This window comes from Salmo trutta, chromosome 12, assembly GCF_901001165.1.
Source record: "Salmo trutta chromosome 12, fSalTru1.1, whole genome shotgun sequence".
Classification (NCBI taxonomy): domain Eukaryota; kingdom Metazoa; phylum Chordata; class Actinopteri; order Salmoniformes; family Salmonidae; genus Salmo; species Salmo trutta.
In genome coordinates this window covers 16,448,873-16,469,927 of record NC_042968.1, presented here as the reverse complement: position 1 = coordinate 16,469,927, position 21,055 = coordinate 16,448,873, and the positions used below count along the sequence as shown (strand labels likewise).

Here is a 21,055-nt window from a genome sequence, read left to right as displayed (position 1 = left end):
TAGCAAAGGGGGTGAATACATATGCACGCACCACTTTTCCATTATTTTTATTATATATATTTTTTAAAACAAGTTATTTTTTTTCATTTCACTTCACCAATTTCAAATCCTTTGTCTTAGCCAGTATATCTGACTTTTGTAGGAGAGCCAACTTAGCTGGCTTCCAGCATCTGGTTAAGAGGTGTTACACTTGGCCGATTGCCCAAGATTTCATAAAGCCTCCTGCTCTGACAGTTGTAAATGAGTCACTGCTGTGGGTTGAAGGATGATGTATTTGTTTCTGAGCTGCTCTTAACACATCGATGGGTGGGCGGGTATAGATTTCCTAATTTGTTTGAACAAATCAACAATAAACCTTGATGCCTGCATGCATTAGAGTGGTGTTGTGGTTAAATGGCAGTTAGCAACAGCAGCTGAGATGAGAGGGAGGAGGTGACCTCTGCCATCTTACTGTAACTACTCAGGGACAGCCATTCGGGTCATAGAGGGGAGCCACAGCTTTCATGAGAGTTAAATCCCCCCACCCCCCCATCCCCAGTTGAAATGGGCTTATCCCCCTCAACCAGCAAACATTGCTCCCCGATTAACCCTTTCGGAGGTCAAGATGACAGACAACCCAAGCCCTCTGTCACTGTGCAAAGCTAGCATGGTTAAGATACCATATGCCACAGGACTAGCTGACACTCATCCATGTCACCATAACAGTTTTTGACAATGACTATCAAATTAGGTGTTTTCTTCACTGGACACACTGTGACAACACATATTGTAACCACAAACAAATCTCCCAGAACGAATATTCCACACAACCACATATCAACATTAAGTCTCCATTTTGTTTAAAATTCCGTCTAGCGTCTTCCATTTGGGTATCATCATCAGTAGCTACAGTATGTCTGGTGTGTACTGTGTTGGAGGCTGTGGGGTGCCTGATGCTGTTGCCATCGGTGCAGTATGTATCATGTTTCACAGTGGGCTAGTGTGACTCAGTGGAAGAACTGGCTTACGTCCCACAGCACATTTTCCGGTCTCACAGATGTGTCCTCTGCTACTCAGAACATGGGCAGTGATACAGCATGGACTTACAAATTACCTTACAATTACCAAGCTACTCTGTACCTTGCAGTTACATTGATTGAGTCCCTTATTAATTGTAAGAGAGATGCCATTTTAGATTTATTTTTATAATGTTGCTTGGCCCTGATTCAGGGGATTTGATCATGAAGCGTGTTTAGTGATAGAAACTGGGACTGTGTCGATAAACTGTCTGTCTGTGGCTTTGACCCACACAAACCTACTAATACTGTACTACGTGAAGAAATCATGAGCGGTCGTAGCTCTCTATCTTATAGAAAAATAACAGATGCATTTAGAGCAGCATTGAGTTGATGCTTGAGTTGGTTTATGTTTATATTGGTAACTCACATCAAAGGAATTTACATTGTGGTCTGTAGTCTATGTCAACTCAAAAATAGGATATTATACACACAAATGTCCTGAACTTGATTACGGCTGTAGTGGCTGTTCAATTGTTCATAGGGGGAGATTATCCATGGTGCATTGCCATAAGCAGCATCTTCAGGTTAGGGACAGGAGAGAACCCCTCTTCATATTCGTCATGCATAAAAAAACGAGGCCCTTTAAGAGCTTAAATGGTTCACATGCATCTAGTGAGTCTTCAGAGATCCAAGCAGCTGTGCACAGGGATGCTGCTATCCATTAAGAGTTAATGTACTCACTTTCGCAAAAGGACATTAAAGCCACAGTTCTCTGTGCTCAGGGTGCTGTGTCTCCGCTCTATAAATAGCGACTGGCAGCAGAATGGAACAATGCTATTTACAGTCCTCCAGATATCTGTTGCTGAATCTCAGCCATCTATGGTTGGTCAGGCTCCCCCCAAGCATATAGAGGTATAATGGTCTCAGCTCAGCTCCCTCCTCTGCTTCACACATACTGTACTGTGATTAAAATCCCCTGCCCATATAATTACACTTCTTTACACTCCATTGCCCCGAATCTGAAATATTGCTGAGGAAATCAAACGTGACATAGTGAAGCCTGCCACGTTACATCACTCACACTAAATCCAGACTGTGAAATATGAATTCATTTGTTTGGAGGGTAAACCCATATTTGTGTCACCAAATCAGTATAGCATCAGTATACCATCCATTAAAATATGATTACTGTATTTATATAACAGCCTCATAAATGTGTTTTACAGTATCCAGCTACAGAACTGTATCTCACTAGTGTCTAAAACCCGACATCACTTTAATAAACTGTAATACATCAATAGGCTATAAAGAAAGGAGTTGTATCAGTCTTCACCAGTTACAGTGAGGCTCGACAAGGTAGCACCAGTCTGTCTACCACAGACCCCGGGAGTCTCAGCAGAGCCCATGGTGGAGGGAGCCCTGGTGTCGCTATGGGACCCAGGGAGTGGGCACTAACACTGGGCAAAGACTGGAATGCCTTCACTTGGGCTTTACCAAACAATAGAGGGCGTAGATCTGACTTTGTGGATGGGGACCATCAAAGCGTGTCCTCATACACACATAATTTATCCACCAGATCAATTAATAAATGTATACTGAGTGTACAAAACATTAGGAACACCTGCTCTTTCCATGACAGACCAACCAGGTGAATCCAGGTGAAAGCTAGGATCCCTTATTGATGTCACTTATTAAATCCACTTCAATCAGTGTAGATGAAGAGGAGGAGACAGATTAAAGAAGGATTTTTAAGCTTTGAGACATTTGAGACATGGATTGTCTGTGTGCCATTCAGAGGATGAATGGGCAAGACAAAATATTTAAGTGCCTTTGAACGGGGTATGGTATTAGGTTCCAGGTGCACCGGTTTGAGTGTCCAATAACTGCAACGCTACTGGGATTTTCATGCTCAATAATTTCCTGTGTGTATCAAGAATGTTCCACCACCCAAAGGACATCCAGCCAACTTGACACAACTGTGGGAAGCATTGGAGTCAACATGGGCCAGCATCCCTGTGGAAAAATGTCGAGCCTTGTAGAGTCCATACCCCAACGAATTGAGACTGTTCTGAGGGCAAAAAGGGGTGCAACTCAATATTAGGAAGGCATTCCTAATGTTTGGTACACTCATTGTACACTAGTAGTAAGCAGGGTTGGTGTCAATTCCATTTCAACAAAGTCAATTCAAGATTCAAACTGAAATTCAAATGTTTTTCTCATAGAGAAGCATAAAATAGAATTGAAATTAGATTTGGAATTTCAGTTTACTTCCTAAATTTAAATGGAATTGACACCAACCCTGGTAGTGAGAATAGTAGAGCCAATGATTGATTTCTCTATTCTGCTTTGAGTGACTATTTTATTTATTTAACTAGGCAAGTCAGTTAAGAACAAATTCTTATTTTCAATGACAGCCTAGGAACAGTGGGTTAACTGCCTTGTTCAGGGGCAGAACGACAGATTTTTACCTTGTCAGCTCGGGGATTCGATCTGGCAACCTTTCGGTTACAAGTCCAACGCTCTAACCACTAGACTACCTGCTGCCTATTGCTGTACAACTTCATATTACAATCTTTCTGTGTTCTCAGTGCTAACAGTCCTTTAGCAGACGCTGTTATCCGGAGCGACTTACATTTGTGCATCCATCTTAAAACATATCACAATCGTAGCAAGTAGATTTTCCCTCAACAAAGTAGTTATTAGCAAAGTCAGTGCAGGAATAGACTAGTGGATTTTTAGTAGCTTTCTATAGGCCTATAACACGATCCAAATTGCAAGTTTCGTCATTGTAACAATTATTGTCATAAAATATACCAATAGCTAGTAGTAGCTCAGCTCTGAGAACATGTGTTTTGTGTAGAGGCTGCCTCTGATTGGTGTGCCCCCTCTGGGTGGCAGAAGTGATTCACTGGGATTGGCCATCCATCAGGGGCATGTCAGGGAAGGCACGCAATGATGAGGAGGCTCAGACATCCTTCATGTCAAGCAAATGATGCTGCCCTCAATCCTGCCCCTTGTGACTGTGTTCATCAAAGACTGAAAGAAATAAACTTGGATGGCCCACGGAGAGACAATTGAAATCAACAAAATGTGGAAAGAAATTGGTGATAATCATTTGAAAGGTTATCCATCATATTGTGGGACAAGATATTATAACCTTCAAACATGTAGGCTACACACAGATACTCTAAATGTGTTTTGTTGGAAGTTGTGTATATGTTCTGAGGTTATCGACACTCTGCTTTGAGCAAACAGTGGGATTCAGAAGCCTCAATTATGTAATAGAATCTCAACTCCACTGACACACAGAGAGAAACTAATGGGTCTAAATATTTCCAGGAAACCAAAGATGCTGTTTACAAGAAGGCAGATTGTATTTTGAGGGCAGAAAACGAGTAATGACCTTTCCAAATATCAACATTGTCACTAAAAATGATATCAATGACAATGGCTGCCTATTAATTCACATGATATGTAGAAATGACACACACATAAAGTGGAACGTTGACCTCTTTAATATAAAAGCCCGATGATTTGTTTGTTGTGTTTTAGCCAGAGAGAGACTATGGGCTTAACAGTCCTGAATCGTGCAGACTGTTTGGCAGGTTCTTCAACATTCCACTCCATTACGCTGCTCTTCTTCACAACATAACAATACTTACATCCCAAACACTAAATATGCTACAATCAAAGAGTGTCAACAATCTGTGCATTCAGTAATCTATTTGTCAATGAAGACAAATCATTGAAACCCAGCTGTCTTCGTGGAGACTTAAGGAATTCCAATGTATCCATCAAATAATAATACAATACTAACTCCAAACAGAACGAAATAGCTAATAGAGCATATATTAGGAAACACCAAGCAAACACAGCGATGCTCTGGTTTGCAGTAACATATTTATGCTCTGGTTTTCAATAGCATATTTATCTCGTTTCAATCCATTTCCTTACACTATAAAATTGAGAATCGTGTGCGTAGGGAAATGGTCAAAAAAATATGAGCACCCTAAATACTGTGAACAGAGTTATGTAAACAAATTTGTTCTAAATAAACACTTTATTGCGATGCGTAAATGCGCCCATTCCCCCTCATATTTGACATTATGTCAAATGACAGACGCCCCTTTCCTCAAATCGTAATAAAATACATGTTCTCGAGTCACAGAAGGCTCCTCATTGGAACATTTAGAAAAACACTGTGTCTGACTGCGATTGTGTACAATCTCGGGCATAGTCACATCTTTATTCTTACCGTTTTGAGCCGAGACGTAATGCAGCATCAAGTTTCCAAAAAGGACCACAGCCAACATTACTGCATTGGGCTGCATTCTTGGGGTTCGATGAGAGGACGAGGCAGGAACTAGACAAGGCGATTGTGGGAGATAAGATATTGATCGCGGGAATTATAGATCTGGTCTAAAGGTGCATAGCAGAGTGGATGCGGAGTTCTTTAGAATGATCTACGAAGGCTATAAGGATAAAGTCCTCCGGAAAAGAACGAAATGAAGGCAGCAAGGAATGGTCCAGGACAGGCCGATAGCTCCGTCAGGGATGCCGATGTAGTAGGGCCATAAACGGAGCCTCCTTCATCGGATTGCGGAGGAGGTCTTTCGATGTCAGTGCGAGCGTCCACCGTTGTAGTTCCGAAGGATCAGAGATGCGCAGACCGATGCGCATTGGCGCTCATAGAAACGAGGCGCTTTAGACCCCAAAATAAAAGTGTACATTTTACAAACAGTCATTCTGAACATGCACGAATTATTGCCTGCATCAATTTGATTTCCTTTGCATATTTATTGAGTCAGTCGTTTTTATTGACAGACAGTCTATCGACATATGGAATTTTAGCATCGAAATGTGGCGCAGGAAAGCTTGATCGCAAGACGCACATCCACAAACGCGAGCAACCACCAACGCGAGCGCGCAAACACACACGCACACATAGAGAAAGAAAGTGGCCACTTTAGGTGGTTTATCTCAAAGTAGACCTCTTGACCAATGACAATTATAGAGACACGGATAATTGCAAGGAATTCAAGTAAATCATCAATGTGCCACCTGCCTGAGGGTAAATAATTATAGGCTGTGGTTTAATCTTCCCCAATGCCATGCCCCGTCATAATACTGTAAATACACAGGAAACAGGTCACTGGGTGGTAACAACCCTGCCATGAACTACACATAGCAGCTCATTTCACCAGAAAACATAACCCAGGATACAGTGAATCCAGGTTACTGGACTGGACTGGACTGTGTATCAATCAGACAGACCCTAACTAACATGGCCTCCCTGTAATCCCTGTATTCCAGAGCTGTGCAGTGGTGTTACATGGGCGACATCTGGTGGTTCATTATAGAAGCCAGAATTCAACTGAATCATACTGGGTATATTGTGTGTGAACATTAGCAGTGGGGAAATCAATATACTTAATGGGTATATATTAAGATGTTTTTGTAAACAAGTGGAAAACACACTATGATAAATGAAAGGCCAGACTATGGCAACCCATTCAGTCAGTGTGTATACAGTACACATGTAATATCCATTTGAGGGACACTTTTTAAGTAGTACTGTCCATAATCTGATTCTGTGGCCAAATCTATCTGAGAAATTGATTCCAAAGTTGCTGCCAACTGCTGCCGCACTACAGTATCCACCGGCCATTGCACTGTGAGTATTTGTGTGCTAGAGGAAGTATTGTAAATGGCTGGTCTTCTCACCCAATGGCAGAACAAACTGGACTTCCCTCCACTTTACTCTCCTCCCTCTAGTTTATCTGTGGAAGAGTACATTTAAAATATAACCCCATCTGAAACCCCCCACCAGCCAATCAGCTAGGGAAAGGTCAGAGCCGATGACACACCCTCCTTTGTTCAAAACCAATGAGAGAGGAAGTGTGGCATTTTGCCCGAGGGAAAAACTTACCCCTAGAACTGTTAATCACGCATCACTTAACTGTTGCCAATGTGTTCACAACGGTACACCCTCTGTTGGGCTTTTTACCTCTACTACTCTCATTTCTTGGTCTATTTAGTATGGATAGTAGACAACAATGGCTTACCAGACTGAAAAATGAACTTAGCAACAGTCCTCTGGTCTCAAATGTGGCTTTTGGATTTATCCTCATGGGACTAGAGAAGCTGGTGGAGCTGGAGTTTGAGTGTCCTTGCAATCCTAAATGGAACGGAGTGTTTTCATCTGCCTTCTTCATCATTCCTGCTGTCATGGCCTTCACGTTGATGCTGATCATTCAAGGATGCAGGTGCGATACATGGTGCCGGAAGACTGTGTCTTTTTCCAGTTTTGTTCCCGCAATCGTCTGGCTGATCTTGTTGTTCCTCGATGGCCAGTACTTTGCTTGTGCAATGACAGACTGGAAGGGCAGATTTGTCATAGTTGATAAAGCAGCACCGCAGAAATGGTGTGAGCCAACTAGTCAGGGAGATGTCACACCGCAAGAACTAATGCTCCGCTCACAGCAGCTATTTGTTGTGTCTCAGGTGAGTTTCATTTCATCCATATCACATGCATGCTACATTGTTACATGCATATGTTTCATTATATGAGGAGCTAGGGGCCATATGTATCAAGCGATTCAGAGAGGGAGAGCTGATCTAGAATCAGGTCCCCCCGTCCATGACGTCTTATTCATTAAGATCTAAAAGGCTAAACTGATCCTAAGTCAGCACTCCTACTCGGAAACACTTGATACATATGGCCCCTAGCTCCTCATGCTACTGCACAGCTCTTACCTGTTACAAATCACTCTACCTATGTGGGGTGATGGAGTTGTATGTTATCAATGACAAAGATGTCTAGTCTATGCATTGCAGTCACATTTAGGATGTTATTCACCTTATTCAATCTTTATTTCTGCCCCCTGATATATCAGGTTATAGGTATATTTCTTCTCATAATCATCTGTGTGGGACTCATAGTGTATGTGATCAGAGAGAGCTGCCAGCAGGAGTCTGAGATGCAGGATGCAGACGTAGCGGAGCTCACCGTGCTCAGGATGAGCTCTCTGAGAACCAGGACGACGTGAGAGGACAGGCTCCTCCACCCCCACCCATCCTCTCACCTGGCTGGCCTGCCCGCTGAGGCAGCTCTCAGATGGTTCTGATGGCTCTGAGGCCCTTGCCATAGCCCATGCCTTGTGTAGAGACTTTGTAAATTACCTGAATTGACAGCTTCGTTTGAAAGTACTCTTTCTATTTGTAAATAAGGATTTTGTGGGGGATTTCTTTTACCATTTTTTGGATTTACCTTTTGCATTATCAATGAACCCATCATTCAGAGAGTGAGTGCATTTCATGAAACTAATGACAGAAAAGCCCACACATGGTTGCATGCTGCACCCATGGAATGTACATGAGAGCAACATGCATGTATACCATGATCATACATGTATACCATGAACATATGTGTATACCATGAACATACGTGTATACCATGTGCAGGCTTTTCTATCATTATCATCAACCACATTTGGCCCAGCAACAGTGGGGATCCACTTACACACTCATGTCATGGACCTGCCTTCAATGAAATATGTGTTTATGCAGTCATGCAGACAATTTTATACTAACTGGTTGAGCCAGTTCTAATGTGTTGCCTCATGATGTCAGTACTTCATGTATTTTTTCTACATACGCGTTACGTGAATTAAGTTATCAATGTTCTTAAACCGAACTTCAATTTAACTACTCAGTTTGTATACCACAAGGTGTAAGGTTCCGGTTGAAAGAAACAGACTGAGACCCAGCTAACAATGGTCAGAACGTTTATTTACGAGAGCTCTGAATATCATACAATGTACACAGCCTTTTATACCTAACATTTGGTCATACAATATGTCATACCCCTTACAGATGCCCCCTCCTCTTCTTTAACACTGTCAATGCTTATTTCCAAGTCTTCTCCATCACATACATTGCTTATCATATCCTGCCTCATGTTACATAATCTACTGCAAGCCTAACAGTTTCTCCCCTCCTGTTATCAGTTTCACAGTAGTCACAAGTTGTCTGCTGTCTGTTAACAGTTCCCCTTTTTCTTGAACGTCTTGCTTACATTGCTAAATCATTAAGCTTCAACTTTTCCTACACACACATTAGTACATTCATTACATTTTACATTTACATTTTAGTCATTTAGCAGACGCTCTTATCCAGAGCGACTTACAGTAGTGAATGCATACATTTCATTTATTTTATTTTGTACTGGCCCCCCGTGGGAATCGAACCCACAACCCTGGCGTTGCACACACCATGCTCTACCAACTGAGCCACAGGGAAGGCTTCATCTTATAATCACTCGGTTATACATTTTCACAGTGAAATCATTTAGTCAAACCTTTAATCATATAAATTCCATTAACAATACGACATATTTTGACTCATTTCACACCCAGTCCTAGGTCAAATAGAATGTACAGTACCAGTCAAAAGTTTGGACACACCTGCTCATTCCATGGTTTTTCTTAATTTTTACTATTTTCTACATTGTAAAATAATAGTGACGATATCAAAATGATTAAATAACACATATGGAATCATGTAGTAACCAAAAAACTGTTAAACAAATCAAAATATATTCAAAATATAAGTAGCCACCGTTTGCCTTGATGACAGATTTGCACACTCTTGGCATTCTCTCAACCATTTTCATGAGGTAGTCACCTGGAATGCATTTCAATTAACAGGTGTGCCTTGTTTAAAGTTCATTTGTGGAATTTCTTTCCTCCTTAATGCATTTGAGCCAATCAGTTGTGTTTTGACAAGGTAGGGGTGGTATACATAAGATAGCCCTATTATGGCAAGAACAGCTCAAAAAGGCAAAGAGAAACAACAGTCCATCATTACTTTAAGAGATGCAGGTCAGTCAATCCGGAAAATTTTAAGAACTTTGAAAGTTTCTTCAAGTGCAGTCGCAAAAACCATCAAGTGCTAAGATGAAACTGGCTCTCATGAGGATCGACATGAAAGGAAGACCCAGAGTTACCTCTGCTGCAGAGGATAAGTTCATTAGAGTTACCAGCCTCAGAAATTGCAGCCCAAATAAATGGTTCACAGAGTTCAAGTAACAGACACATCTCAACATCAACTGTTCAGAGGAGACTGACTGCTGGAAATCTGTCCTTTGGTCTGATGAGTCCAAATTTGAGATTTTTGGTTCCAACCACCATGTCTTTGTGAGATGCAGAGTGGGTGAACGGATGATCTCAGCATGTGTGGTTCCCACCGTAAGGCATGGAGGAAGAGGTGTGATGGTGTGGGGGTGCTTTGCTGGTGACACTGTCTGTGATTTATTTAGAATTGAAGGCACACTTAACCAGCATGGCTATCACAGCATTCTGCAGCGATACGCCATCCCATCTGGTTTGTGCTATGTGGGAATATAATTTGTTTTTCAACAGGACAATGACCCAACACACCTCCAGACTGTGTAAGGGCTATTTGACCAAGAAGGAGAGTGATGGAGTGCTGCATCAGATGACCTGGCCTCCACAATCAGCCGACCTCAACCCAATTGAGATGGTTTGGGATGAGTTGGACCGCAGAGTGAAGCAAAAGCAGCCAACAAGTGCTTAGCATATGTGGGAACTCCTTAAAGACTGTTGGAAAAGCATTCCAGATGGAGCTGGTTGAGAGAATGCCAAGAGTGTGCAAAGCTGTCATCAAGGCAAAGGGTGGCTACTTTGAATAATCTAAAATGTATTTTGATTCGTTTAACACTTTTTGGTTGCTACATGATTCCATATGTGTTATTTCATAGTTTTGATGTCTTCACTATTATTCTACAATGTAGAAAATAGTAAAAAATAAAGAAAAACCCTTGAATGAGTAGGTGTATCCAAAATTGTGTCTGGTACTGTATCTGACAGCCATATTGCAGCTGGGCTGGCTACGCTGCACTTCACTTCCAATGGTTTCCCATTCTGGCTATCTGCAGGTATATACTAAAGGACTGGGCTTTACCATGGCTGGGAGGTGTACCTCTCTGGACTGGCCTTCTCATTCTGTTGTGAGGCACATCCCATCACTCCCAGACCACTGACTTCCAGGCCCAAACCCAGGCTCAGCTAAACTACATACAGTAATCCTTTTTCTCTGAATAATGTCATCTCTCATACTAAGCAGAATATGTACATGTAGCACTGTTGAAAAGGAGTCATGTTATGTGTTTTCTCATGTGTAACACTGGATATTAGGTTTAACCAGGGACAAATTAAAATGTAACAACTGGTCTGTCTGTACAATGCATTTGTTATTAAATTAATTATTTATTTAATGGAAAAAGCTCAGGCTTTTGTACAGTACTGTAACACGTGCAGAATACAATATTATTACTTTTGCTTGACTATCAAAACAGAAGTTATGCCATAATTTATATGATCAAATATAATACATGTGAAATGTTTTTGGCTGTAGATGTAATAAAACAACGCTAGTATCCATCACTGTCAAGTAGGCAACTATCCATTACGCTAATAAGTGGTATCAATCTCTCTTGCCAGTAAATCATGTATTTACATTTTTGCTTTCTCAATTAAATATGTTTTATTTTTATTTTATTTCACCTTTATTTAACCAGGTAGGCTAGTTGAGAACAAGTTCTCATTTACAACTGCGACCTGGCCAAGATAAAGCAAAGCAATTCGACACATACAACAACACAGAGTTACACATGGAATAAACAAACATACAGTCAATAATACAGTAGAAAAAGTCTATATACAGTGCGTGCAAACGAGGTAGGATAAGGGAGGTAAGGCAATAAATAGGCCAGTAATGACAATATAGCAATTAAACACTGGAATGGTAGATGTACAGCCTATTCCCCCTCAGGAAGCAAAAAAGATTTGGCATGTCTCCTGAGATCGTCAAAAGGTTCTACAGCTGCAACATCGAGAGCATCCTGACCGGTTGCATCACTGCCTGGTACGGCAACTGCTCGGCCTCTGACCACAAGGCACTACAGAGGGTAGCGCGTACGGCCCAGTACATCACTGGGGCAAAGCTGCCTGCCATCCAGGACCTCTACACCAGGTGGTGTCAGAGGAAGGCCCTGTAAATTGTCAAAGACCCCAGCCACCCCAGTCATAGACTGTTCACTCTACTACTGCATGGCAAGCAGTACCGGAGTGCCAAGTCTAGGACAAAAAGGCTTCTCAACATTTTTTACCCCCAAGTCATAAGACTCCTGACTATACCCGGACTATTTGCATTGTGTGCCTGCCCCCCCCCCCCCGCTACTCTCTGTTTATATTATATGCATAGTCATTTTAACTATACATTCATGTACATACTACCTAAATTGTCCGTATATAGCTGTATATAGCTATATAAATGTTATAAATTGATTTGCATTTTAATGAGGGAAATAAGTATTTGACCCCCTCTCAATCAGAAAGATTTCTGGCTCCCAGGTGTCTTTTATACAGGTAACGAGCTGAGATTAGGAGCACACTCTTAAAGGGAGTGCTCCTAATCTCAGCTTGTTACCTGTATAAAAGACACCTGTCCACAGAAGCAATCAATCAGATTCCAAACTCCCCACCATGGCCAAGACCAAAGAGCTCTCCAAGGATGTCAGGGACAAGATTGTAGACCTACACAAGGCTGGAATGGGCTACAAGACCATCGCCAAGCAGCTTGGTGAGAAGGTGACAACGTTTGGTGCGATTATTTGCAAATGGAAGAAACACAAAAGAACTGTCAATATCCCTCGGCCTGGGGCTCCATGCAAGATCTCACCTTGTGGAGTTGCAATGATCATGAGAATGGTGAGGAATCAGCTCAGAACTACATGGGAGGATCTTGTCAATGATCTCAAGGCAGCTGGGACCATAGTCACCAAGAAAACAATTGGTAACACACTATGCCGTGAAGGACTGAAATCCTGCAGCGCCCACAAGGTCCCCCTGCTCAAGAAAGCACATATACATGCTCGTCTGAAGTTTGCCAATGAACATCTGAATGATTCAGAGGACAACTGGGTGAAAGTGTTGTGGTCAGATGAGACAAAAATGAAGCTCTTTGGCATCAACTCAACTCGCTGTGTTTGGAGGAGGAGGAATGCTGCCTATGACCCCAAGAACCCCATCCCCACCATCAAACATGGAGGTGGAAACATTATGCTTTGGGGGTGTTTTTCTGCCAAGGGGACAGGACAACTTCACTGCATCAAAGGGACGATGGACGGGGCCATGTACCGTCAAATCTTGGGTGAGAACCTCCTTCCCTCAGCCAGGCCATTGAAAATGGGTTGTGGTTGGGTATTCCAGCATGACAATGACCAAAAACACACGGCCAAGGCAACAAAGGAGTGGCTCAAGAAGAAGCACATTAAGGTCCTGGAGTGGCCTAGCCAGTCTCCAGACCTTAATCCCATAGAAAATCTGTGGAGGGAGCTGAAGGTTCGAGTTGCCAAACGTCGGCCTCGAAACCTTAATGACTTGGAGAAGATCTTCAAAGAGGAGTGGGACAAAATCCCTCCTGAGATGTGTGCAAACCTGGTGGCCAACTACAAGAAACGTCTGACCTCTGTGATTGCCAACAAGGGTTTTGCCACCAAGTACTAAGTCATGTTTTGCAGAGGGGTCAAATACTTATTTCCCTCATTAAAATGTAAATCAATTTCTAACATTTTTGACATGTGTTTTTCTGGATTTTTGTTGTTGTTATTCTGTCTCTCACTGTTCAAATAAACCTACCATTAAAATTATAGACTGATCATTTCTTTGTCAGTGGGCAAACGTACAAAATCAGCAGAGGATCAAATACTGTTTTCCCTCACCTGCTGGAGCGTGTGCTATGGGTGGGTGCTGCTATGGTGACCAGTGAGCTGAGATAAGCTGGGGCTTTACCTAGCAGAGACTTGTAGATGACCTGGAGCCAGTGGGCTTGGCGACGAGTATGAAGTGAGGGCCAGCCAACGAGAGCGTACAGGTTGCACTGGTGGGTAGTATATGGGGCTTTGGTGACAAAACGGATGGCACTGTGATAGACTGCATCCAATTTGTTGAGTAGAGTGTTGGAGGCTATTTTGTAAATGACATCGCCTAAGTCGAGGATCGGTAGGGTGGTCAGTTTTACGAGGATATGTTTGGCAGCATGAGTGAAGGATGCTTTGTTGCGAAATAGGAAGCCGATTCCAGATTTAATTTTTGATTGGAGATGCTTAATGTGAGTCTGGAAGGAGAGTTTACAGTCTAACCAGACACCTAGGTATTTGTAGTTGTCCACATATTCTAAGTCAGAACCGTCCAGAGTAGTGATGCTGGACGGGCGGGCAGGTGCGGGCAGCAATCGATTGAATAGCATGCATTTCGTTTTACTTGCATTTAAGTGCAGTTGGAGGCCACGGAAGGAGAGTTGGCATTGAAGCTCGTCTGGAGGTTAGTTAACACAGTGTACAAAGAAGGGCCAGAGGTATACAGAATGGTGTCGTCTGCGTAGATGTGGATCAGAGAATCACCAGCAGCAAGAGCGACATCGATGTATACAGAGAAAAGAGTCGGCCTGAGAATTGAACCCTGTGGCACCCCCATAAACTGCCATAGGTCCGGACAACATGCCCTCCGATTTGACACACTGAACTCTATCAGAGAAGTAGTTGGTGAACCAGGCGAGGCAATATTTTGAGAAACGAAGGCTGTTGAGTCTGCCCATAGGAATGTGGTGATTGACAGAGTCGAAAGCCTTGGCCAGGTCGATGAATACGGCTGCACAGTAATTTCTCTTATCGATGGCGTTATGTATTCTTTTAGGACCTTGAGCGTGGCTGAGGTGCACCCATGACCAGCTCTGAAACCAGATTGCATAGTGGAGAAGGTACGGTGGGATTCGAAATGGTCGGTAATCTGTTTGTTAACTTGGCTTTCGAAGAGCTTAGAAAGACAGGGTAGGATAGATATAGGTCTGTAGCAGTTTGGTTCTAGAGTGTCTCCCCCTTTGAAGAGGGGGATGACCACGGCAGCTTTCCAATCTTTGGGAATCTCAGACGATACGAAAGAAAGAGAGGTTGAACAGGCTAGTAATAGGGGTTGCAACATTTTCGGCAGGTCATTTTATAAAGAGAGGGTCCAGATTGTCTAGCCTGGCTGATTTGTAGGGGTCCAGATTTTGCAGCTCTTTCAGAACATCAGCTATCTGGATTTGGGTGAAGGAGAAATGGTGGAGGCTTGGGCGAGTTGCTGTGGGGGGTGCAGGGCTGTTGACTGGGGTAGGGGTAGCCAGGTGGAAAGCATGGCCAGCCATAGAAAAATGCTTATTGGAATTCTCAATTCTAGTGTATTTATCGGTGGTGACAGTGTTTCCTAGCCTCAGTGCAGTGGGCAGCTGGGAGGAGGTACTCTTATTCTCAGTGTCCCGGAACTTTTTTGAGTTTGTGCTACAGGATGCAAAGTTCTGTTTGAAAAAGCTAGCCTTAGCTTTCTTAACTGCCTGTGTATATTGGTTCCTAACATCCCTGAAAAGTTGCATATCACGGGGACTATTCGATGCTAATGCAGAACGCCACAGGATGTTTTTGTGCTGGTCAAGGGCAGTCAGGTCTGGAGAGAACCAGGAGCTATATCTGTTCCTTGTTCAACATTTTTTGAATGGGGCATGCTTATTTAAGATGGTGAGGAAGGCACTTTTAAAGAATAACCAGGAATCCTCTACTGACGGGATGAGGTCAATATCCTTCCAGGATACACGGGCCAGGTTGATTAGAAAGGCCTGCTTGTTGAAGTGTTTTAGGGAGCGTTTGACAGTGATGAGGGGTGGTCGTTTGACCGCAGACTCATTACGGATGCAGGCAATGAGGCAGTGAGATCTTGGTTGAAAACAGCAGAGGTGTATTTGGAGGGCAAGTTGGTTAGGATGATATCTATAAGGGTGCCTGCATTTACGGATTTGGGGTTGTACCTGGTGGGTTCATTGATAATTTGTGTGAGATTGAGGGCATCAAGCTTAGATTGTAGGATGGCCGGTGTGTTAAGTATGTCCCAGTTTAGGTCACCTAGCAACACAAACTCTGAAGATAGATGGGGGGCAATCAATTCACATACAGTGTCCAGGGCACAGCTGGGGGCAGAGGGTGGTCTATAGCAAGTGGCAACGGTGAGAGACTTGTTTCTGGAAAGGTGGATTTTTAAAAGTAGAAGCTTGAATTGTTTGGGTACAGACCTGGATAGTAAGACAGAGCTCTGCAGTAGATTGCAACACCCCGCCCCCTTTGGCAGTTATATCTTGTCGGAAAATGTTATAGTTAGGGATGGAAATTTCAGGGGTTTTGGTGGTCTTCCTAAGCCAGGATTCAGACACGGCTAGGACATCCGGGTTGGCAGAGTATGTTAAAGCAGTGAATAAAACAAACTTAGGGAGGAGGCTTCTAATGTTAACGTGCATGAAACCAAGGCTTTTACGGTTACACAAGTCAACAAATGAGAGCACCTGGGGAATAGGAGTGGAGCTAGGCACTGCAGGGCCTGGGTTAACCTCTACATCACCAGAGAAACAGAGGAGGGGTAGGATAAGGGTACAGCTAAAGGCTATAAGAACTGGTCGTCTAGTACGTTCGGAACAGAGAGTAAAAGGAGCAGGTTTCTGGGCGCAATAGAATAGATTCAAGGCATAATGTACAGACAAAGGTATGGTAGGATGTGAGTACATTGGAGGTAAACCTAGGCATTGAGTAATGATGGGAGAGATATTGTCTCTAGAGACATTGAAACCAGGTGATGTCACCGCATATGTGGGAGGTGGAACTAAATGGTTGGTTAAGGCATATTGAGCAGGGCTAGAGGCTCTACAGTGAAATAAGACAATCACTAACCAGGACAGTAATGAACAAGGCATATTGATATTAGGGAGAGGCATGCATAGCCGAGTGATCATAGGGGTCCGGTGAGTGGTTGGGCTGGCTGGAGACATGGCGATTCAGACAGCTAGCAGGCCGGGGCTAGCAAGCTAGCAGAAGGGCCTTAGAGGGACGTCGCGACAGAGGAAAGTCTGTTTTAGCCTCCTCGTGCGGTGACGTTGATAGACCAGTCATGATGGATTAGTAGGGATCGCCCGAGTCGCAGAGGGGTCCAAGTCCAATTGGCAAAATAGGTATAGTGGCCCAAGAAATTGGCCGATGGATCTATTCAGCTAACAGTCCAATATGCTCTAGACAGCTAGCGGGCCACGGCTAGCAAACTAGCAGATGGGCATTCAGTGGACGTCGCGACGGAGGGGCCTGTTGGGGGGAAAAAAAACCTGGATAGATAACAGCGGTAGTCCAGTCGTGATGGATAAGCAGGGCTTCGTTGAGTAAAAGGCCCAGGCCAATTGGCAAAATAGGTATAGTGGCCCGAGAAATTGGCCGAAGGGCCTATTAGCTAACAGTCCGATATGCTCTAGACAGCTAGCGGGCTGTACTGTATTTGTCATTGGTATTTTTCTATTCAAGCCAATACACAATGGCCTTCTCAAATAATTTCATTTATGTTTAATTTTGTGTCTACTACACATCCTGAAGCATAAACACCTGATGAAGGCAACAGTAATCAGCAGAGTAAATGACACAACTGCCAGTAAAAACACCATTACATCTACAGAGTGGTAGGAGAACCAGGGCATTCTGTAGGACTCTGTATGCAGGTGAGCAGCACCTTTGTGTCTCATGACAAACTCAACCCAGAAGAGGGCAGTGTCCAGGGGCTCCATTGGCACGTCCCTGTGTAGCCTGGAGAGTCTCTGCATGTTCCTCCTGTAGGACGGCTCATTCAGAACTTCCTGTAAGGCCTGGGAGAATATGTTTCTGTCTAGTGTTGCTAAATCCACAACCTTTGCTACACCCTTCACTTTCATTCTAGAAAGATTGTCAGGTTGGTCGAACACCAGAGGAAGGCCTACTATTGGAACACCGTGGTAGATAGCCTCGAAAATCCCATTTGTTCCTCCGTGAGCTACAAACAGCCTTGTCATAGGGTGTCCTAAAAAATCATCCTGAGGCATCCAGTCAACTAGTAAGGTGTTGTTACCCAGAGTAGCTGGCCTATCTCCTTTGTACCTCCAGATTACCTTCTGAGGCAGTTGGGAAAAAGCAGCAGCTATCTCATCAGATATATCATGTGGAAGTTGTCCAATTAAAGTCCCCAAAGACATGATAATGACTCCATGCACCCCAGAACTCTGAACAAACTATTCCAATTTTGGGGGAAGCGACTTGGCAGGTCTACATTGGAACCCTCCCATATAGATAACATTAGGCATGGTGGGACGAGGGAACTCAAACACAAAGTCAACTCTCATGAGCCATAAATCAGCAGCTTGAAACAATGAGAAGTAGTCGACCTCAGGACCAAAGCAACCAAAGCTGAATAATGAGGTCCCATTGTCTGTCTGTACAGATACTGCCTGGTTACATAAACAACGATGTTAAGGACTCGCTCAAAAAAACTCATCTTGTCTGTTAACTCTGCAACAGGAAATGGAACATAAGATAGCGGAGAGGGAGCAATAGCAAAATGACCCTCACCACGTATAGTCCATCTAACATTGAAAACAAGGGGCACATTTAAATAGTGCGCCAGCACAACGCCTCCCCCATTAGCTGGGTCTGTCAGAACCAAGTCATACTTGGTTTCTCTAATAGACTGCATCAACTGTTTATTCTCTAACATTTTGATTATCATCTCACACACTTTGCGGTGAATTTCAAAAAACCTGAAAACGCGTCCTTCAACTCCATTTCCAAACTAAAACTAGTCCAAGCAGACTTTCCCTCTCTCTTTATCTGTATTAGTCTGGACACAAATGAGCGAAAGAATTCCTCATCAGCTCCACCTGGAATATCAATTGTGATTGAACTGTAGTGAGGGGAGGTTTCCTTGATGTACCAGCTGTCTGATGGCCTTACTACTGACACACTGTGACCTCTTGAATGCAGCGCTTCAATGATGACCTTCATGTTGACCCAGTTGCTGCCGTCTTGAGGAAACACCAGGACTTTCCCACCATGGACAGCAGGAATTGAGAGGGTCAACATGGTGACAATGAAGATACCAGGGAGACTCATCTTCACTAGCTGATTCACATAAACCTGCATCAAATTTACCTGAAATATACAAAAATAAGATCAAATAAATCTAATAAAATTATGTTTCGACATGAGAAGAATTAAAACAGGCTTGATTGTGAAGCTTAATTTTTTTTACTCTACAAATAAGTCCCTACACTATCCACAATATTCATACTTTAATGTTTAAAAAACTTTTCACAACAAAATGTTGATTACATAATACAGTATAATCATTCATTCGGAGAGAGAAATATTTTTTTCACCGATATAAATGTCCCTTGAACGTTAGGAAATTGTCAAATTCTGTAGATTTTGCAGAGATGAAACCTATTTCACATCCTAATGTTAGGCTACATGTTAACATTGTATTATTGTAGCTCCGAATCAACAATCTGTCGTGAGTGTGAACAAACAACGTCACGACAGAATCCATACATGCAGAGCTTTTTTAATTGAAGGCTTACGTTCCGGTTTTCATCCAAAGAACAAAGAAATTTAAATTAATATCCTAGATGTTCTGCAGCCCCCCCCTATTTTTATCAGCTAAAGGTTGGTGGAACAGAACATAATAGCAGCCCAAATAATAGGCCTATGCTACAAATTAAATACAATTTTAACACATCTGGTTAGTAGGCTATATAATCAGTTCAATGTCAATAACATAGCCTAATGTTTTCAATCTGATTACATTGATAAAATCACCAATGCCCTGGACATTCTGCCACACTAGGTGAGACAAAAATAATTACATCTTAGACATCCTTATCAATTAAAGCATGGCACTTTCAAAAGTTACCTTTCCTACCCAGACAGAGGCTCTACTGACGCAGAAAACTGTAAGCTTCAACTGCTGGCTACTCGTCCGTTATACAATGGCTTGCGAATGTATTCACCCCCTTGACACTTTTACTATTTTGTTGCCTTACAACCTGGAATTAAAATGAATTTTTGGGGGAGGTTGTATCATTTGAAGATGCAAAATATTTTTTATTTTGAAACAAACAAGAAATAAGACAAAAAAAACAGAAAACTTGAGCTTGCAAAACTATTCAACCCCCGAAGTCAATACTTTGTAGAGCCTCCTTTTGCAGCAATTACAGCTGCAAGTCTCTTGAGGTATGTCTCTATAAGCTTGGCACATCTAGCCACTGGGATTTTTGCCCATTCTTCAATTCAAAACTGCTCCAGCTTCTTCAAGTTGGATGGGTTCAGCTGGTGTACAGCAACCTTTAAGTCATACCACAGATTCTCAATTGGGTTAATGTCGGGGCTTTGACTAGGCCATTCCAAGACATTTAAATGTTTCCCTTTAAACCATTGAAGTGTTGCTTTAGCAGTATGCTAAGGGGTATTGTCCTGCTGGAAAGTGAACCTCTGTCCCAGTCTTAATTCTCTGGAAGACTGAAACAGGTTTCCCTCAAGAATTTCCCTGTATTTAGAACCATCCATCATTCCTTCAATTCTGACTAGATTCCCAGTCCCTGCCAATGAAAAACATCCCCACAGCATGATGCTGCTTCACTGTGGGGATTCGGTTCTTGGGGTGATGAGAGGTGTTGGGTTTCCGCCAGAAATAGCGTTTTCCTTGATGGCCAAAAAGCTCAATTTTAGTCTCATCTGACCAGAGCACCTACTTCCATATGTTTGGAGAGTCTCCCATATGCCTTTTGGCGAAAACCAAACTTGTTTGCTTATTTCTATCTTTAAGCAATGGCTTTTTTTCTGGCCACTCTTCCGTAAAGCCCAGCTCTGTGGAGTGTACGGCTTAAAGTGGTCCTACGGACAGATACTCCAATCTCCGCTGTGGAGCTTTGCGGCTCCTTCAGGGTTATCTTTGGTCTCTTTGTTGCCTCTCTGAATAATGTCCTCCTTGCCTGGTCTGTGAGTTTTGGTGGGCCGCCCTCTCTTGGCAGGTTTGTTGTGGTGCCATATTCATTCCATTTTTTTATAATGGATTTAATGGTGCTCTGTGGGATGTTCAAAGTTTCTGATC

General features: G+C 42.9%; 2 protein-coding genes and 1 pseudogene across 4 annotated transcripts in view; 1 reads left to right on the top strand and 2 right to left on the bottom strand.

Moving 5' to 3' along the window:
* Positions 1-5,894, bottom strand: part of LOC115203027 (neuroplastin) — a 36,660-nt gene extending 30,766 nt beyond the window's left edge. The window contains exon 1 of one of the 3 annotated variants that reach the window (XM_029767302.1): positions 5,254-5,894. In XM_029767302.1, coding sequence (XP_029623162.1) covers positions 5,254-5,329 — 76 coding nt within the window. In that variant the 5' untranslated portion in view covers positions 5,330-5,894. The remainder of the gene's footprint in view (positions 1-5,253) is intronic. The other 2 variants (XM_029767301.1, XM_029767303.1) reach the window with 2 other exon arrangements.
* Positions 5,895-6,925: 1,031 nt separating this feature from the next.
* Positions 6,926-8,869, top strand: LOC115203026 (calcium homeostasis modulator protein 6-like). The gene is made up of 2 exons (XM_029767300.1): positions 6,926-7,502; positions 7,895-8,869. The coding sequence occupies exons 1-2, from the start codon at positions 7,038-7,040 to the stop codon at positions 8,045-8,047; spliced, it is 618 nt and encodes a 205-aa protein (XP_029623160.1). The 5' UTR covers positions 6,926-7,037; the 3' UTR covers positions 8,048-8,869.
* An 8,608-nt stretch (positions 8,870-17,477) lies between these two features.
* On the bottom strand, positions 17,478-19,105 carry LOC115203024 (UDP-glucuronosyltransferase 2A2 pseudogene; annotated as a pseudogene).
* Positions 19,106-21,055: the final 1,950 nt, after the last annotated feature.

Coding starts and splice junctions, on each gene's coding strand:
- LOC115203026 (XM_029767300.1), top strand. CDS start 7,038: ATGGATAGTAGACAACAATGGCTTACCAGACTGAAAAATGAACTTAGC. Junction 7,503..7,894: donor AGCTATTTGTTGTGTCTCAG/GTGAGTTTCATT, acceptor CTGATATATCAG/GTTATAGGTATATTTCTTCT.